This window comes from Eumetopias jubatus, unplaced genomic scaffold, assembly GCF_037043125.1.
Source record: "Eumetopias jubatus isolate StellerSeaLion01/CBP00866 unplaced genomic scaffold, mEumJub1_p1.0 scaffold_4, whole genome shotgun sequence".
NCBI classification, from domain to species: domain Eukaryota; kingdom Metazoa; phylum Chordata; class Mammalia; order Carnivora; family Otariidae; genus Eumetopias; species Eumetopias jubatus.
This window is the reverse complement of record NW_028274810.1, coordinates 31,888,560-31,906,954: the sequence shown is the minus strand read 5'-3', so window position 1 is coordinate 31,906,954 and position 18,395 is coordinate 31,888,560. Positions and strand designations below refer to the sequence as shown.

At 43.8% G+C, this 18,395-nt stretch overlaps 1 protein-coding gene across 3 annotated transcripts in view; it reads left to right on the top strand.

The window, feature by feature from the left end:
- Nucleotides 1-9,271, top strand: part of LRRC8D (leucine rich repeat containing 8 VRAC subunit D) — a 113,186-nt gene extending 103,915 nt beyond the window's left edge. For all 3 annotated transcript variants that reach the window (XM_088022364.1, XM_028087633.2, XM_028087634.2), the window contains one exon: nucleotides 6,333-9,271. In XM_088022364.1, the coding sequence (XP_087878490.1) occupies nucleotides 6,335-8,911 (2,577 nt within the window). In that variant the 5' untranslated portion in view covers nucleotides 6,333-6,334 and the 3' untranslated portion in view covers nucleotides 8,912-9,271. The remainder of the gene's footprint in view (nucleotides 1-6,332) is intronic.
- Nucleotides 9,272-18,395: the final 9,124 nt, after the last annotated feature.

Below are 18,395 nucleotides of genomic sequence, written 5' to 3'. Positions count from 1 at the left end.
GTCAGGGCAGTTTTCTTACTGTGTTGTAATAGCACACTTACTGCTAATGGGGATGCCCATTAGACTGGGAACTCCTGGAGGGCAAGGACTAAGTTACATCATTTCCACATTCCCCTCCATGGCGCCTGGCTCATGGTTTTCTTGAATTCTGAGCAGATGTCATGAAAGGTCACCTTAGGGAAGGAAGGTGGTGATTACATAATTTCATTCCTCTGTCTCCTCAAAGCCAAGGGCAATGGTCAGAAGTTCCCTCCTTCAGCAGCCAACCTTAGCCAACGGAACAGGCATTGGAAGACCGTGTGATAGAGAAGGAGATAGCTGAAAGACTCTGTTGGCTGTGTCACTTAATTAGCCCAGGGAAGTCATTTGAACTTCTTGTGCTTTGGGTTTCTGCATTCCTGGTGGGCAGTAGCAGTGCCTCATTCCCTGCGTTGCTGTGAAAACCAGCTGTGAAAACTATGAAACTACTTTCATAGAAAAGTAGTTTGCAAACTGCAAACATGAGAAGTAAAGAAGAGAGGCAGTGTAGCCCGCTAGAAGGAACATGTGGTTTGGCCTTAGCTGAGATTTTTCAGTCCAGATCCCACCACTAATAATTTGACTTCCGCAACTTAACTCCTGCAAGCCTGTTTATCTGTCATGGGAAAGTGGCAGATGAGAGTAACGTGGTGAGGGTTAGATGGAATTCAGGCAGGGTCCACTGGTGTTCCGTCTGTGCACATTCCCCCCGGTCCCAGCCAGAGCTGAGAGATTCATACCTCTGCATCTGCTTCTCTGTGGCAGATTTGGTCCTTTGTACTCCAGGGAGAGTAGGTCCCTGGCCTCTGACCCCAGCCAGCCTGTGCAAGCCTTAGGATGGGGGAAGGCGAAGCCTTAGTCTGCTGCACTGCACATTCATAGGGCAGGTGTTTGCGCTTTTATCATTTCTTTTGAAACTTTTTATTGAAGGTAAAACATAATGAGTACCCAAAAAGGCACATAGCCTAAGCGTACAGATTGCATTTTATAAACTGAGCAGACCCGTATAACTAGGCCATTCATTCCCATGGATGCCGGATATTCCACTTTGTGAATATACCACATTTCATTTTTTCTTTCTTTTTTTTTTTTTTAAAGGATGTTGCAGTCTTTTTTTTTTTTTTTTTAATGATTTTATTTATTTATTCATGAGCGACAGAGGTGGGGAGAGAGAGAGAGAGAAGCAGAGGGAGAAGCAGGCTCCCAAGGAGCAGGGAGACCGATGCGGGACTCGATCCCAGGACCCTGGGATCATGACCTGAGCCGAAGGCAGACGCTTAACCATCTGAGCCACCCAGGCGCCCCCACATTTCATTTTTTCATTCTATTGGTGATGGACATTTAGCTAGCTGCCATTGTAGGGCGATTGCAAATAGTGCCGCTGTGAATGTCTTTGTATGTGGTTTTTGATAAGGATATGTATTTCTTGTGGGTATATTGCTGGGTCATGGAGTGGGCACATGTTCAGTTTTAGTAGATACTAACCCAAAAGTTTCCCAATATGGTTTTACCAATTTATTCCTACCAGCAATGTTTAAGGGTTCTCATCGCTCCACATCCTCACCAGCACTTGTTTTTATCTGTCTTTTTCATTTCATTTTTTTTAAGATTTTTTATTTATTTATCTGATAGAGACAGCGAGAGAGGGAACACAAGCAGGGGGAGTGGGAGAGGGAGAAGCAGGCTTCCCGCGGAGCAGGGAGCCCGATGGCGGGGCTCGATCCCAGGACCCTGGGACCATGACCTGAGCCGAAGGCGGACGCTTAACGACTGAGCCACTCAGGCACCCCTGTCTTTTTTATTTTAGGAATTCTGGTGGCTTTTATGATACTGTGTAGCATTTTGGAAGTGGAACTGTTTCCTCAGCCCCCAAAACCTGAAACTCTAAACTTTTTACATTCATTTTCAGGAATGCATCCTGCACAAAAGCAGGATATTATACCAGATGTAAAGCTCCTGTTAAGTGCTTGGCATGTGGAAGGAAGGCGACACATGATAGCTGCCATCATCATCATCATCATCATCACCAAATGCCTTCTCTGTTCTTTAGAGGGGAGAGAGTAGGTCACAGTGGATCAAAGGTGAATAATAAGGCATAGTCTCTGCCCATAAGGAGCTCAAGATCTATATGAAGAGACAAATACTAGAAACAGATATTATTAGACCAGACAATAGGAGTTTGGAAAAAGAGGTAATACTTGAGCTGGTGCTTGACGAATAAGTAGGAGTTGAACAGGAAGGAAAAAGGGAAGTGGGCTGGAGGAAATGGCAGGGGCACAGAACCCTTGGTGGGCAGTGGCAGAGTAGACAGCATGGTGGAGGAGAAGAGCCCACCCTTGCATGCTGGTCCCTGTTGTTCAGATGTTGTCACCCTTGCTGGGATGTGGGGGCTGAGCTAGCGATCATTCAGGGTCATTGTGAAGTTACAGTACCCTAATGCTCTGTTCTCTGTCCCCCCTTTTAGCTCTTTCTCCCTCCTCTGGGAAAGTGATCAACCTCCTCTTCTCTCTCCTGGAATCAAAGCCTGTCCCGAGTCCAAGGTGCTTTAAAACCATAGATGAAGCTTTAACAGCTACGAAATACTGGTTACAAGGATCCCATAGTTTCTTTGCTCTGTGATCCTTTAGCTATTTATTTTTATGTGGAGGCCTGCCTTAGAGTTTTTATTCTCATAAGGGCCTAAGTTGCACTGTGGTGGCAATTAAGTTTAATAAAATGCTCTTCTGCCCTATGCCATATATAGTTGATAGTTATTCTTGAGGAATTTTGAGGAGGTGCAGCATGCTGAAGATGACGATCAAGAGCCATACAGTCTTTCCTTGATTAAGCACCTGCTATGCATCGGGCAATTGGCTATATGGGAATGAGGAGGTTGGACATGGTCCCTGGCTCCTGGCCCCACTGAATTTAAAGTCAAGTATGGGATCCGCCAAGTAATCAGTTGGTTCCACCACAGTGTGACAAGGGCTCTCATGGGTAGAGGTACAGAGTCCTGTGAGAGCGCTTTGGAGAAGAACCCCACCCAGACTAGGGGTCAGGGAGGGCTTCCTGGGAAAGATGACAGAAACCTGATAGCCTAATGAAGGTGATTGAGAAGGAAGTAGAGGAAACAATGCATAGGAGGACCAGAATACAGGGGGCAATGAATGGCTGGTTGGAGAAGCTAGAAGACATTATCAGCCTAGGGCAGAGAGAATCTTGGGAGAAGAGGAGTTTTAACCAGAGGATGTAACATGCAGCAGGTGGGAGATGGATTGAAGGAGGTCGAGAATGGAGGCAGACAGACAGCAAAAGACAAACATTGTATGATTTCATTTATATGGGGAAACCATAAAAGACAAAACGAACAAACAAAAACAGAAACTGACTCACAAATGCAGAGAACAAACCAATGGTTGCCAGAGGAAGGTGGCAGCTCAGGGATGAATGAAATAGGCGAGGGGATTGGGGAGTACAGACACCCAGTTATAAAATAAAGAAGGATGAAATGTACAACGTAGGAAATACAGTCAATAATACTGTAGTCCCTTTGGTGACGGATGGTGACCACACTTACCGCAGTGAGCATTTCGTAATGTACGTAATTGTTGAATTGCTGTCTTACACACCCAAAGCTAATAGAGCATTTCACGTCAGCTGTACTTTAATAACCATAATTAAATAAATAATAAGTATATAAATAAATAAAAAGACGAAGCAGAGAAACCAGTTCTAATAGGGCTTAACAGAGAAGTAACTAATATTCTCAGCAGGATGACTTTCAGAATTCCTTTCTCCTCTGAGTTCTCCAACCCAAACATCCTGACTTCTTGAGAGCCCAATGCAACTATTTGAAGAGTAAAGAAAAATCTTATTAGAAAGAGGTATTATGTGCAAAAGAAAAAAAAAAGAAAAAGAAAACCTGTTTTTTTTCTCTATTATTTATACGGATGGCCCTTTAAAACCTTGGTCCGTGGGTGTGACCGTGTGAAGTTCATTGCCAGGAAGAAACCTGTGAGGTGTGTTCTGCAGTCTCTATACACTGAAGTAAAAGTCCCTCTGTAACCTGTGGCTCGGGGCTGCAGTTTGTGCATTCTGTATAGGGACCAAAGAGCTCACATGACATGTGGTTGAACTGTTTCTCATGTAGCGTGGCCCCCTGCGCATTCCAGTAGCCTTGCTTCCTGCTTAAATTCCCAACCACTCACAAAACCAAACACACACACACAAGATATAAGAGCTCAGAATAACGGGATTCTGGTGGGGATGTTGTTTCCCACTTCCTTGGTCAATTTTAAATAAACACTGGGTGCCAGGCATTTCTTACTTCAGCCCTGAAGTCTAGAAATGTGATTTCTAGCCATTTTCACAAAGTATAAGGGACTAGTTTAGATGTATTTGGAGTTCTTGGGCTTACGTTTACCTAGTTACATAAAAGACATTTCAGTTAAAAAATAAAAACTACAGATATGAGAATTGCTATTACAATTGAATAGATATTCATTGTATTTTACTACAAATTATTATGTTCCTGCCTTGTACAGTACTAGGTGTATGTAGAGAGTTTCAGAAGAAATAAGACATGGTCCCGACCTTCAGAGACTTAACTCTAAAACAGAGCAAGCAGAGTCAAAGTACTGATGCCAGCTCTCTCTGTTTTGTCATCCAAGGGAGATAGTAGTAACCAGTCATGTAACACTTTCCTGCTGAAACCAGAGTCAGCCTCAGAATTCTTCTCAACACAGCAGTCCAGGCAACTTTTGTATAATTAGATAAACATCTATCTTCTTTCCTTTATTTTAAGAAATGTATTCTGGGGCACCTGGGTGGCTCAGTCGTTAAGCGTCTGCCTTCGGCTCAGGTCATGGTCCCAGGGTCCTGGGATCGAGCCCCGCATCGGGCTCCCTGCTCCGTGGGAGGCCTGCTTCTCCCTCTCCCACTTCCCCGCTTGTGTTCCCTCTCTCGCTGTGTCTCTCTCTGTTAAATAAATGAATAAAATCTTAAAAAAAAAAAAAAAAGGATGTATTCCAAGAACTTTAGGTATTTGTCTGGCCTTTCATCTTTCTGGTGTTTTTACTAGCTTTTTAAAGAAATAAGTCATTTTATATATGAATATTGGAACCTGGGAGCATCCCAAGAAAGTAGAATGGGATGATGTTACTTTTCAAGAAGTTGAAACTTCCAAATTCAAGAAGATAAGCATTTATTTCACATATATGATTACAGAAACCCATTCCCATCACTTGCCCTATAAACATTGTGTTTTTCTTGGTTTCTCCGAGGGTGATTGTCCTGGTACTTTTATTCTTGTAGGAACAGTTTCAGCACTGTAATGCTGCCAGCCATCAGTGACTGGTGGCCACATTTTCAGGTGCCGTGGTACTGGAGTTCCCTTCATTGCGGCTGGGGTCACCTGCTTTGGTAGAGATCCAGGGTCTTACTGGCCCTGACCTCTTTGGTGTCTTGTCACTGATCATTCCCCTGTGACTCTGGCCTTCTTCTCATGCCACATGCTTCCACAGGGGCTGTATCCAAGGCGATGCTATTTTTATATTGATAAATCCCAAGTATATATATACTAAGACTCCTCTCTTAAACTCTAGACCCTAATTTCAGCTGTCCATGGCACATTTCCACCAGAGTGATAAGAGCTAATGTAACGAGCGAACAAATACTTGTGGCCAGAGGGTGTGCTAAGAGCTTTATAATCAGGACTTAATTTAAGCTTTCCAATACCCCTCAGAAGTAATCGTCCCCATTATACAGATGGGAAACACAAGGCTTAGAGAATCACACCATTAGTAAGTGGTAAGCCTGAGTCTGGTACACAAGGCTTATGTAGAGTTTAATAATATACACGGAGCCTTCCATTTTGGCTTGTACAAAATAGAAGTCAACTCACCTCTCTCCCTAAAACTCCAGTCTTAACCTTGAATCAGTCCAGTCCACAGTAAATACTGTCTTGTTCTCATATCCTTCTTCAAGGTCCAAGAAGTTACAAGTCTTTCAGTTCTGGCTCTCAAACTATTCCCCCCTTTCTACTCCAACTCTTTGGTAGGCTGCCCTTATTTCTCACCTGGAAGGCATTCCTTATTCCCCACCCTTTTTTTTTTTTTCTCTTCTCTTCTCTTGGGTTTGGAGAGAAAAGCTCCTATGACAAACCACCATTTTTCTCATAGATTTTCCTTTTAGTTTATTTTCTACTACACCTGTCTTGCATAAAAAGCTAGGATGTGGAGAACACTTTAATTTGGAACAAGTAAGGAGTTTTTTTTTTCATTTAATGTTTTCGCTTGCATCTTTGTAATGATGTCTTTTGTTTTCTTGTTTTCCAGGAATGTTTACCCTTGCAGAAGTTGCTTCACTTAATGACATTCAACCAACTTACCGAATCCTGAAACCATGGTGGGACGTGTTTATGGATTACCTGGCTGTCGTTATGTTGATGGTAGCCATCTTTGCAGGAACCATGCAACTTACCAAAGATCAGGTGGTCTGCTTGCCAGTATTGCCATCTCCTGTAAATTCAAAGGCACACACGCCCCCGGGAAATGGCGCTGTCACCACCAATATCCCCAAGATGGAAGCAGCCACTGACCAAGACCAAGACGGGCGGGCGGCAAGTGACATTTCCTTTGGCACATCTGCTGTGACACCTGACATACCTCTCAGAGCCACATATCCTCACACCGATTCGACAGTTCCAAATCAGGAGACAAAGAAAGAGAAGAAAGATCCAACAGGCCGAAAGACAAACCTGGATTTTCAGCAATATGTATTTATTAATCAGATGTGTTACCATCTGGCCCTTCCGTGGTATTCTAAGTACTTTCCATACCTTGCTCTCATACATACTATTATTCTCATGGTCAGTAGCAACTTTTGGTTCAAATATCCCAAAACATGCTCAAAAGTAGAACATTTTGTTTCAATATTAGGAAAGTGCTTTGAATCTCCTTGGACTACTAAAGCGTTGTCTGAGACAGCGTGTGAAGACTCGGAGGAAAACAAGCAGAGAATAACAGGTGCCCAGACTCTCCCAAAGCATGTGTCCACCAGCAGTGATGAAGGGAGCCCTAGTGCCAGTACCCCAATGATCAACAAAACAGGCTTCAAATTCTCAGCCGAGAAGCCTGTGATTGAAGTCCCCAGCATGACCATCCTGGATAAAAAAGATGGGGAACAGGCCAAAGCCCTGTTTGAGAAAGTAAGGAAGTTCCGTGCTCACGTGGAAGACAGTGACTTGATCTACAAGCTCTACGTGGTCCAAACATTTATCAAAACAGCCAAATTCATTTTCATCCTCTGCTATACTGCAAACTTCGTCAACGCCATCAGCTTTGAACATGTCTGCAAGCCCAAAGTGGAGCACCTGACTGGTTATGAGGTATTCGAGTGCACCCACAACATGGCTTACATGCTGAAAAAGCTTCTCATCAGTTATATATCCATTATTTGTGTTTATGGTTTTATCTGCCTCTACACTCTCTTCTGGTTGTTCAGGATACCTTTGAAGGAATATTCTTTCGAAAAAGTCAGAGAAGAGAGCAGTTTCAGTGACATTCCAGATGTCAAAAACGATTTTGCGTTCCTCCTGCACATGGTAGACCAGTATGACCAGCTGTATTCAAAGCGCTTTGGTGTGTTCCTGTCAGAAGTCAGTGAAAATAAACTTAGGGAAATTAGTTTGAACCACGAATGGACATTTGAAAAACTTCGGCAGCACGTGTCCCGCAATGCCCAGGACAAGCAGGAGCTCCATCTGTTCATGCTGTCCGGTGTGCCCGACGCCGTCTTTGACCTCACAGACCTGGATGTGCTAAAACTTGAACTGATTCCGGAAGCTAAAATTCCTGCTAAGATTTCTCAGATGACTAACCTCCAAGAGCTTCACCTCTGCCACTGCCCTGCAAAAGTGGAACAGACTGCTTTTAGCTTCCTCCGAGATCACTTGAGATGCCTTCACGTGAAGTTCACTGACGTGGCTGAAATCCCTGCCTGGGTGTACCTGCTCAAAAACCTTCGAGAGTTGTACTTGATAGGCAATTTGAACTCTGAGAACAATAAGATGATCGGACTCGAATCTCTCCGAGAGTTGCGGCACCTTAAGATTCTCCACGTGAAGAGTAATTTGACCAAAGTTCCCTCCAACATTACAGATGTGGCTCCACATCTTACAAAGTTAGTCATTCATAATGACGGCACTAAACTCTTGGTACTGAACAGCCTTAAGAAAATGATGAATGTTGCCGAGCTCGAACTTCAGAACTGTGAGCTGGAGAGAATCCCCCATGCTATTTTCAGCCTCTCAAATCTGCAGGAACTGGACTTAAAATCAAATAACATCCGCACAATTGAGGAGATCATCAGTTTCCAGCATTTAAAACGACTGACGTGCTTAAAATTATGGCATAATAAAATCGCTACCATTCCTCCCTCCATCACCCATGTCAAAAACTTGGAGTCACTTTATTTCTCTAACAACAAGCTCGAATCCTTACCCGTGGCAGTGTTCAGTTTACAGAAACTCAGATGCTTAGATGTAAGCTACAACAACATTTCAGTGATTCCGATAGAAATAGGATTGCTTCAGAACCTACAGCATTTGCATATCACTGGGAACAAAGTGGACATTCTGCCAAAACAGTTGTTCAAATGCGTGAAGTTGAGGACTTTGAATCTGGGGCAAAACTGCATCACCTTCCTCCCCGAGAAGATTGGTCAGCTCTCCCAGCTCACTCAGCTGGAGCTGAAGGGGAACTGCTTGGACCGCCTGCCAGCCCAGCTGGGCCAGTGTCGCCTGCTCAAGAAAAGCGGGCTTGTCGTGGAAGATCACCTTTTTGACACCCTGCCACTCGAAGTCAAAGAAGCATTGAATCAAGACATAAATATTCCCTTTGCGAATGGGATTTAAACTGAGATGATCCGTGCACATCCGTGTGCAGGAACAACTTCCTAGATTGCAAACACTCACGTACAAGTTATTGCAAGATAATGCATTTTAGGAGTAGATACATCTTTAAAAATAAAACACAGAGAGGATGCATAGAAGGCTGATAGAAGATGTAACTGAATGTTCCCTGTTTGTAGTGTTTCAGTCATTCATTTCCAAATCTTTTTTTCTTTTTTTCTTTTGGGGAAAGGGAAGGAACAATTATAATCACTAATCTTGGTTTCTTTTCAAATCGTTTGTAACTTGGATGCTGCCGCTACTGAATGTTTACAAATTGCTTGCCTGCTAAAGTAAATGATTAAATTGACATTTTTCTTACTATACCACCTTTTTGGAGGTGTCTTGATTTACTTTGCCTCATCAGTGCAGTATTGCTTTAATTCAGACCACTTAAAGACACGTCAGGTCCCAGCTTGGAAATCTGGATTTGGGCTAGGGCTTCTACTTCTGAGAATCCCATTTTAGAGATTTTACACTCTTGAAGGCCTGGAACACAGTAAAGGTGTGTAGATTGGGGGGGGGGGGTGGGCGGAGAGAGGAAGTCGATTGTTTTTTAAAAAATAAGAAAAAAATTAAAAAATGACATCCCCCTTACTAATAGCTGTTTTTCTGTAGTCTGGAGTTATTGTGAGACACATTTTTCTATCAATACTATAAGGTTGCCAATAAATAGAAAATGTTTTTTAAATTATTTACTTGAGAGAGTGAGAGCACGCCCAAGCACAGTAGGGAGGGGCAGAGGGAGAGAGAGAATGTCAAGCAGACTCCCCACTGAGCGGGGGACCTGATATTTATAAAGGAAAAAGTCTTATATGTAATTGCTAGCACTTTCTCTGACTGCCTCCCCTAACCTCAAAGATTAGGACCTGAGCTGAAACCAAGAGTTAGATGCTTAACTGACTGTGCCATCCAGGTACACCCCCAAGACGAAATTTTTTCTTAAAGATTTTATTTATTTATTTGACAGAGAGAGACACAGCGAGAGAGGGAACACATGCAGAGGGAGTGGGAGAGGGAGAAGCAGACCTCCCGCCGAGCAGGGAGCCCGATGCGGGGCTCGATCCCAGGACCCTGGGATCATGACCTGAGCCAAAGGCAGACGCTTAACGACTGAGCCACCCAGGCGCCCCCCAAGACAAAATTTTTAATGGCTTAGTGATTAATGCATTCCCATATATCAACATTTGCAAGATAACACAAAATCAAAGCAATTATCATTAATTTCTTGCCCTTTTTTAGTGCTGGGGAAAAATAGGACTTGTAGCTCACTGAGTTGGAAACCTGACTTTGTGTATTTATTTAGTGATAGGCTGTATTTCTTGTGCTTGCCTGTGGCTAGGAGGGCTCATGCCCAGGGAAGTGTTGGCAGAATTTACTTTTTAGATGATGATTTTCCTTTTTTAACCTACAAAGTGTCCAAACCCATCTCAGAAAGCAAAAACATTCCCTGCCACCTGTTTAGGTATTGGTCAGCAGGTGTTTCTCAGCCTTTCTATAGATGTGGTTTTTTCAAGAGAAGAAGACTGTTTGGCACTCCAGATGACAACGTAATGTCCTCTCTACACGAGACACTGGACTCCTCTAATAAGACTCTGGAGGGGCCCCTGGCTGACTCAGAAGAGCATACGACTCTTGATCTTGAGGTTTGGAGCTTGAGCTCCACGCTGGGTTGAGTAGAGATTACTAAAAATAAATAAACTTCAAAAAACTAAAAGACACTGGACATTCTCTTGTTACACCTTAGCATGACTTGAGGGATTTTGCGGAGAATGTGAAAAGATGGATTCACATCCTTGCTTTTCCTCCCAAGACTGGTCTCAGGCTACTGGCCTGTTGTAAGTGGTGGTGAATCTTTGCTGGCTGTGGAGTTTATAAATATTCTGAGAAGTGGTATCACTAATAGAGAAAGCCTTGGCCTCTCTGGCTGAAGTAGAAACTGACCCCAGCTACAGCATCCCAGCCACTCTCTCTCCTCCTTAGAAGACTAGTTTATAAAATCTCGAGTTCAGAAAATGAGACAGCAAGGGCAAGTTTGGGATATAGAAGCAAATTGACTATTCTTTTTTTTTTTTTAAAGATTTTATTTATTTATTTGAGAGAGAGAGAATGAGAGATAGAAAGCACGAGAGGGAAGAGGGTCAGAGGGAGAAGCAGACTCCCTGCAGAGCAGGAAGCCCGATGTAGGACTCGATCCCGGGACTCCAGGATCATGACCTGAGCCGAAGGCAGTCGCTTAACCAACTAAGCCACCCAGGCGCCCTGCAAATTGACTATTCTATACGTACCTTCCATTTCTCTTCAGCGTTCACTGACGTATTCAGTAGTAATGATTATGCACCTACTGTGTGCCTAGCCACTCCAGAGAACTGGGAATTCACTGTTGGAATGAGTCAAAATCCTTGGCTGCTTCCTGGAGCTTTAACTGCCGTCAGTTCACTGCCATCAGCAACTTCGAGCTTAGTTGCTGGTTGACTTTTAGTTTAGGGGTGGCAGGCAGAGAAAGTGCTAGCAATAAAACGTAAAACTTTTTCCTTTATATATAAAAAAATGTCAAATGGGCAGGAACTGTTGGCAAAGTGGAAGAGAGAATGTTAGTAATGCAAATTATACAAATGGTTATAACTGTAATCTAGAAGGCGTAGAGAACCTGTGTGAATGAACTATGGCTGGGAGGGGGCACACTTAAAAGAGGAGCTTCAGGGAAGTTTTGCACCTACAAACTCTGCCTGTAAACACTCCTGGACTTTTCCTTCCCACCAGCCACATAGGGCACTCCTTCCTGCATAGTAATGCCACCATCAGACATGGGTACAGCATTTTTAGAAGGATGCATTATCTTGCTTGTGAGATAAACAGGCCAGATCTTGTGATCCTTGCTCTACAGACTAGGAAACTTGTCCTCCATTCTTAAAACAAGTGCATGTCATTTTGGAAGGGCATAAATGGCAGGACCCCCACTGCTCATCTTGCTTTTCAGAGAGGTCTGTAGGAGCCAATCTGTGTGACACTCCCAAGCTTGACAGCTGCCTGTGGGCACCAGTTTCCTAATCAATACTTGGGGTTCAGTCACTTAGAACTGATTGGTGTTACATGCCTTCAGACAACATCAAGGGGAACGTTTTCTCTTACCCAAACTTCTACTGACTTTATCAGCCCTTAATGATTTCCTTGAACTCTGAAGAGTTCACGGTCAATTGATTTAAGTGCCTCATTCCTTGCCACTGTTTGCAAATAGCAATATTTTTAAAAGAGGTTGCCCAAGAAGTGCTGATTCATCTAGCAGACTTTAAATATACTGGGTCTTGGAGTCTCAACAAAACAGCAGATGAGAATATGGGGAAATATACCGTCAGTCCATGTATCTTCAAATTTACATTGGCACCGCGTGCACCAGACATGGGAGAGAAACAAGTTAGAATGTACGCGTCTCGGCTCACTAGTATTTTCATACCTTCTTCCAAAGTCCTCTGAGCATCATCTGAAGAGAATTAATTTAAAGAAGCTTTAAATGTTCCAGGTCTGTATGAGTCCCACAAAGTCTGAGGTTTACTTTTGGCTGTTTGACTCTTTTTTCCCCCAGCTTTCATTTGGCTCAACAGAGAAAAGTGACTTTTCCAGGGATTCAGAAGAATAAACGAATTGTTACAGGGACCCCAGTCTTTGTAGTGGAGATTTAGCAATTTCATAATAGGTAGAAAGAGTTCATTGTATATAAGCCCTGGCCAACAGTTCCTGCGCATTTGACATGTTTCATATATAAGGGAGAAAGTCTTCTATTTTATTGCTAGCACTTTCTCTTAATACCTCCCCTAAACTCAAAGTCAACCAGCGACTCAAAGCTGCTGATGGCAGTGAACTCCAAAGTGCCCTTGATAGCGATGCCCAGTAGCTGTTTCCATTCACCTTGCTGAATAAAAGCCAGAGTGCTGGCCTCTCGCTAGGATTTCTGGCAGCATTTGCGTCAGTAATTCATTCCAATAAAATGGTCCCTTTATCCACTGAATCCCCAGACAAAGCCTGTACTAACAAAAAGCCCTTTTCATGAAGAGAAGAAGGAGGGGGGAGAACTTTGGAAAACAGTTTTCCAATGTCCTCTAACTTGTGACTGACACCAGAAGTGGTCCCATCTGGTCCTGGCCAGTGGTGGCTCTCCTGGGACAAATGCACCAGGGATTCAGGGTAGCGCCGGCTGCGGTGGCGGGGTGACCACAGCAGGGCCACAGACCGCCGCCTCTCAAGCCTGGGATAGCCTCAGGTGACAACCAGGCCGCCAACACCTGGGGCATAATAAGCTCCTTGGTTCACACATCTTAAAAACTCCAAAGGAGAACGTCTTCGTCATTCTGCCCCTGGAAATACATGATGTAGAAATTGTCCCAGGTAAGCATCGTCTTTCTCTTTCACAGTGGAATGTGCAAGATTTTTGGTGTAGTCAATCCCGCGGGGTTTCACCTCATAGGCTCACGACCCACCGCCCTCCCACTGCTGGGGGCCCTCTGAGGGTTGAAACCACCCGGCCCCACCTGCTGTTTCTATCGTCAGTCCTTTCCCTACTCCTAAGATTCCAGGCTCTGGAGTGACAGTGCCTGGATTTGAATCCTGACCGTAGCAAGCTACGTGACCTCCCTAAGCCTCAGTTTCTTTATCTGTGAATGGGAACAATAGTACCTACCAATGGTGATTGAATGAGGTGATTCATCTAAGGCGCTGTTGCCTGCCAGAGAGTAAGGACTCAATAACATTCCAGTGCCACGATTATTTTTATCCCCAACTGTGACAGAGACTGCTAGCATCCCCTAGTGTGCATTCTCGCCTTCCTTGGTAGGGACTTTTCAATGCACACCTGGGAACACAGCATAAAATATGCATAAAATAAAATATGTCCCAACCTTACTTGGGGCTAGATTTGGCCATGTGACTAAATTCTAGCCAAAAGAATGGGAATGGAAGGGGAATGTGCAATTTCTGGGTTGGACCCTTAAAGGGAAGAGCATGCCATCGCCTTCATTGCTGCTGGTTAAATTGCAGGTTTTAGAAGTGAGTCCAGTGTAGACTGCAGACGCAGGGCAACAAAGCAGGTATGGCCCAGCATTAGGACAGAAGACTGGGCCACTGGCAATTTCGAAGAGCAAGGTTACATAAAGGAGGAGTAAACTCTTGTCTTGTTGAAGCCCCTATTCCTTAGGGGGTTCTCATACATGCAAGTCCTAAAGACTTTGCTGCTCAAACTGCAGTGCAGGGAGCTTCTCAGAAACGCAGAATCTCAGATCCTTACCCAGACCGATGGAATCAAAGTCTCTATTTTAACAAAATGATACCCAGGTGATTTATAGGCATGGTAAAACCCGAGAAGTGTCCTAAAGAGCACACCTAGCAAGAACCAGTCAGCTGGTCACCATCAGGAGCTGGGAAGAGGATGGTGCTGGTGACTGGTGTTTCTACCACCATTGGGTTCTGCTCCCATTGGGTTCTGCTTCTCCCATTGGGCTCTCGATGGGGAGGAGTTGGGGTTTTGCTGGTGCTTGTGGCTTATACCAACTTCCATGCCTCCCTTTTGCTCCTGCGGGCAACTATGGCATTCATGTCGCCATGGCAACCATAGGAAGGCGGCCTGATACTCATACTGCTTTTGTTGACTGCTTGAAGAGGTGGTGGGAATATGTGTCATTCTCTCAGGAGTTGGAGGGTTTTGAAGGTCCTATAACTGTTCTAATGTCATATGTACTTGTGCTCAGGCCATAGACACCCTTCCACAAGCCCAGGTAGCTAAACTACCCCATTGTGTTGTTTCACCTTCAGGCTGGGTCTGGGTTAGCTGCTTAAAGCTCACTCAACCATGGGATAACCTGCTCATTTGAGCCTTTCCAGAATGTCCCTGGGAAACTGCCAAATAGCCTGGCATGGAAATTGGCTGGAGTCGTTTCAGGGGAAGACCCGCCCAAAGGACTCACCCAGGTGTTAAGCCAAGCTGTGTATATACTGTAAAGAAATCTATGTTTTCAATTTGCCACTGGGAAACTCTAATTCAGTCGGAGCCACGTAATTCAGTACTTTGAAACGAAGTACTGCCTGGATGGAAACCTCTTCAAGATGTATTTCCAGGGGTTTAACCCAAGTCTTTCCCACGACTTAGGCCTGCTGGCTCTTTATCTGGCTTGGGTTGTGGTGGAAACAGCTGGTCACCAGCCAGACGACAATCCTGCATCCTTCATCATCTTGAAGATGGTGATTAAATCACTCATCATCTCCTCTTCACCAGGATGTTGTGAGGATTATGTCAGCATGGTGCCCAGAGCTCCCTGGAGATAAACGGTGAGCAAACACAGTTTGCTATTAATTTATCATCACGCTAGGCAGAAAATTCAGTCCAAGTCAGTATCTTCATTCCTGCCTGAGAAGTAGCCGATGCATATTCAAGATTACACCTTCCACTTGGCAGTTCTAAGTAACCGTTGTTATTTAGGGGATTATGTATTTCAGGTTTCCATTTCTGAAGGTGGAAGAAGACCTTTGGACATGGATTGGACAATATAAGTAGCAATAATAGCTCGGACTGTATACTAGATAGGCACTTGACTTTGACTTACTTGTCACAGCAAACCTGGGAGGTGTGGATTATCCCCATTTGACATATGAGGAAACTGTGAGGTTAGACAACCTGCCCCGGGTCACTTAGCCAGCAGGAGACCCAGGTACTGTCAAATCAGATAATGTGCATACCTTTATCTCATTCGATCCTCACCAGACCACTGAGAGAAAGGCATTATCCCCATTGAAGAGACGAACAAACAGACTCGGACAGGCTAACCCGTCTCTGGTTCCACATTGTAAGCAGCAGACACCAGCCTCAAACTCAGGTGTGCCCACAACCAGAGCTATGCTCTCCCACCAAACTACACAGCACATGTCTGGTGCTCTGTCAGCAACTCAGAAACAGGTTGTGAAACCTGCACTGACATCTGGTTATGTAAATCTGCCCCAAGCTAAGGGTTTCCTTCATTCTTTAGTAATAGAGGTTTTTGATGTGTCTCAGCATCTGTCCTTAGCGTTACGACTTGTTTCCTCTGTTGGGCCGTCTGACAGTCATGAAAGGGCAATCCACCCAAGGTAATGTAACTATTTCCCCTCACTAAATGTACAAGGCATGACCATCTTTACTCATGGTCATTTATGCAGAAATGAGAAAACTCTGTCTTAACTATTTGATGCAGAGTAAATGTGGTGAAGAGTGACATTCAACAGGTCCAGAAAGATGGGTGCAGGAAAACACTGTAACATTTGCCAGGCCCTCCGGGCAGATGTGACTTTTCTTTCCAGCATGGCATTTCAGACAGATTCTCAAGCTGTTACCAACCCAGGCAGCACCTGCCGCCTGCATCTCCTGACCTTTATTTTTTACTGGATCTCTTTCTTCTGTTGATGGTCACTGTACTCTACCATCTGGGCTAGGACAAGAATCAGATATTTGTGGTCCCTGGGGAGAAAGAACCAGTTTTACTGGAAGAAATCGCTTAGAAGAAAGAAAGAATGTATCTGAGTTGAGGAAACTAACATTCCCACCCCTGCTGGTACCCCTGTAACCCATCCTGCCCCCCCTTAGATTTACATTTCAAAGCCTCCAGACTGTTCTGGTTGTTTTCCCTTGGCCTTTCTTATCCTTTGTAATTGTTCCTACTCCATTGTAATTTATTCTAATATCTTACCTAATGTGAGCTCGGTTTGCCGGGAGTACATTTTAACCAAAACATGAATTGTCATTTGAAAAACACACATGTGTTCTGTATCTTTGAACCCTTGTAAAAGTGAATAGAGCTCTTACAGGATGAAACAGCTAATATGCAGACAATATAAGCAGAAGAATCTTCTCATTCACCAGGACTAAAATTAGAGTCAGTGGTGACCAAGAAAGTATGCAGATGGAGCAATCAGAAGGAGCTCAGAGGAGGCCTAGAAAAAGGTGGGGATGTTTGAAAAATATTGTAAACAGTTATTCTATTATTTACAGAATGAAATTAGCCCAGTGACACATTCTAAGTATGGCCTTAGTTCCTCCAACAGCCAGAGCTAAGGACATGGGAAATGACACGTGTGCTCAGTGACAGTGAATCAGGCCCCGTGCATTTGCTTTTGGGAAGATTGCAAGAGGTAGTCCGTTAACTAGTCATACTGAGTCCTTAGGTGCTAGAACTTACTTTCCTAACTGTATGAAGTTAAATTAATTTTTGGCCTCAGGCTTAATTCCCTGTTTATAAATAGAGCCTTCTGCCAGTGTTCAACTTTGACACTGAGACTAAGAAGCTGCAGAGTACGGTGGTGAGAGCTCCAGCTACTGGAACTGCCTTGGAAGCAAGTTACTTCACATGGGTGTGCTTTTGCTTCCTCATCTGTGGAATGGGGTTAATGATAGTGTTCACCTCATGGCATTGTGTGGATTCAGTGAGTTAGCACATATGAAGCACTTACGATGGACTTAGGACGGTAGCTTGCATGCTGAGTGCTTAATACATTTTAATGGTTTTCATTAATGAAGTTTCTAAAATATTTGGAGGATATGTCCATAAGCAAAAAAAAAAAAAAAATTGGAAAATAAAGCTCTTCAGATGTAGTATTATGCTAGAGCTAAGGAAATGGACACTGCCCAAGTAGGAACGGATTGTGCCTTTCTCTCCTTTCAAAAGTCAGCAAAGGCAAGTCATTGGGGACTTAATGTCTCACAAGCAGCCTTTCACACATTCATTAACTTGTTTATTTTGCTCAGCAAATCAGAGTAACCAGACTATGTATTATTAGGAACCCTCTTTGGTTGGTTATGAATGTTTCTAAGTAGTTCTCTAAACTTGGGTCAGACCCAATGACCCATCTGGCCAAAGGCCTGAAGACAGATTTCTGAAGAATAGCTGCAAGGAACTGTGTCTTGGGCTAATTTATTGGATCCTCAAAAAGGAATGTTGACTATTTTAATTGCGTAAAGGATAAGGAATTGGTTGCTGATATAGGGGAGGACAAAAAATTGTTTTCCCTCTACCCATCTTAGGTTCATTGAGCTGGCCCTGAAAGTTAGACTGATAAAAGACATTAACAAGAGGAAGTCAAACAGATGTTTATTAACAAATGCATCATGCATATACACAGGAGTACCCAGAGATGAGTAACTCAAAGGGATAGAATTGGGTTGGTATTGCATTGTTTAAAAATTCCTGTGTGCGCACCTGGATGGCTCAGTTGGTTAAGCGACGGCCCTCGGCTCAGGTCATGATCCTGGAGTCCCGGGATCGAGTGCCGCATGGGGCTCCCTGCTCGGCAGGGAGTCTGCTTCTCCCTCTGACCCTCTTCTCTCTCGTGCTATCTCTCATTCTCTCTCTCTCAAATAAATAAATAAAATCTTTAAAAAAAAAGAAAAAATAAATAAATAAAAATTCCTGTGTAATTAACATACAGTGTTAGA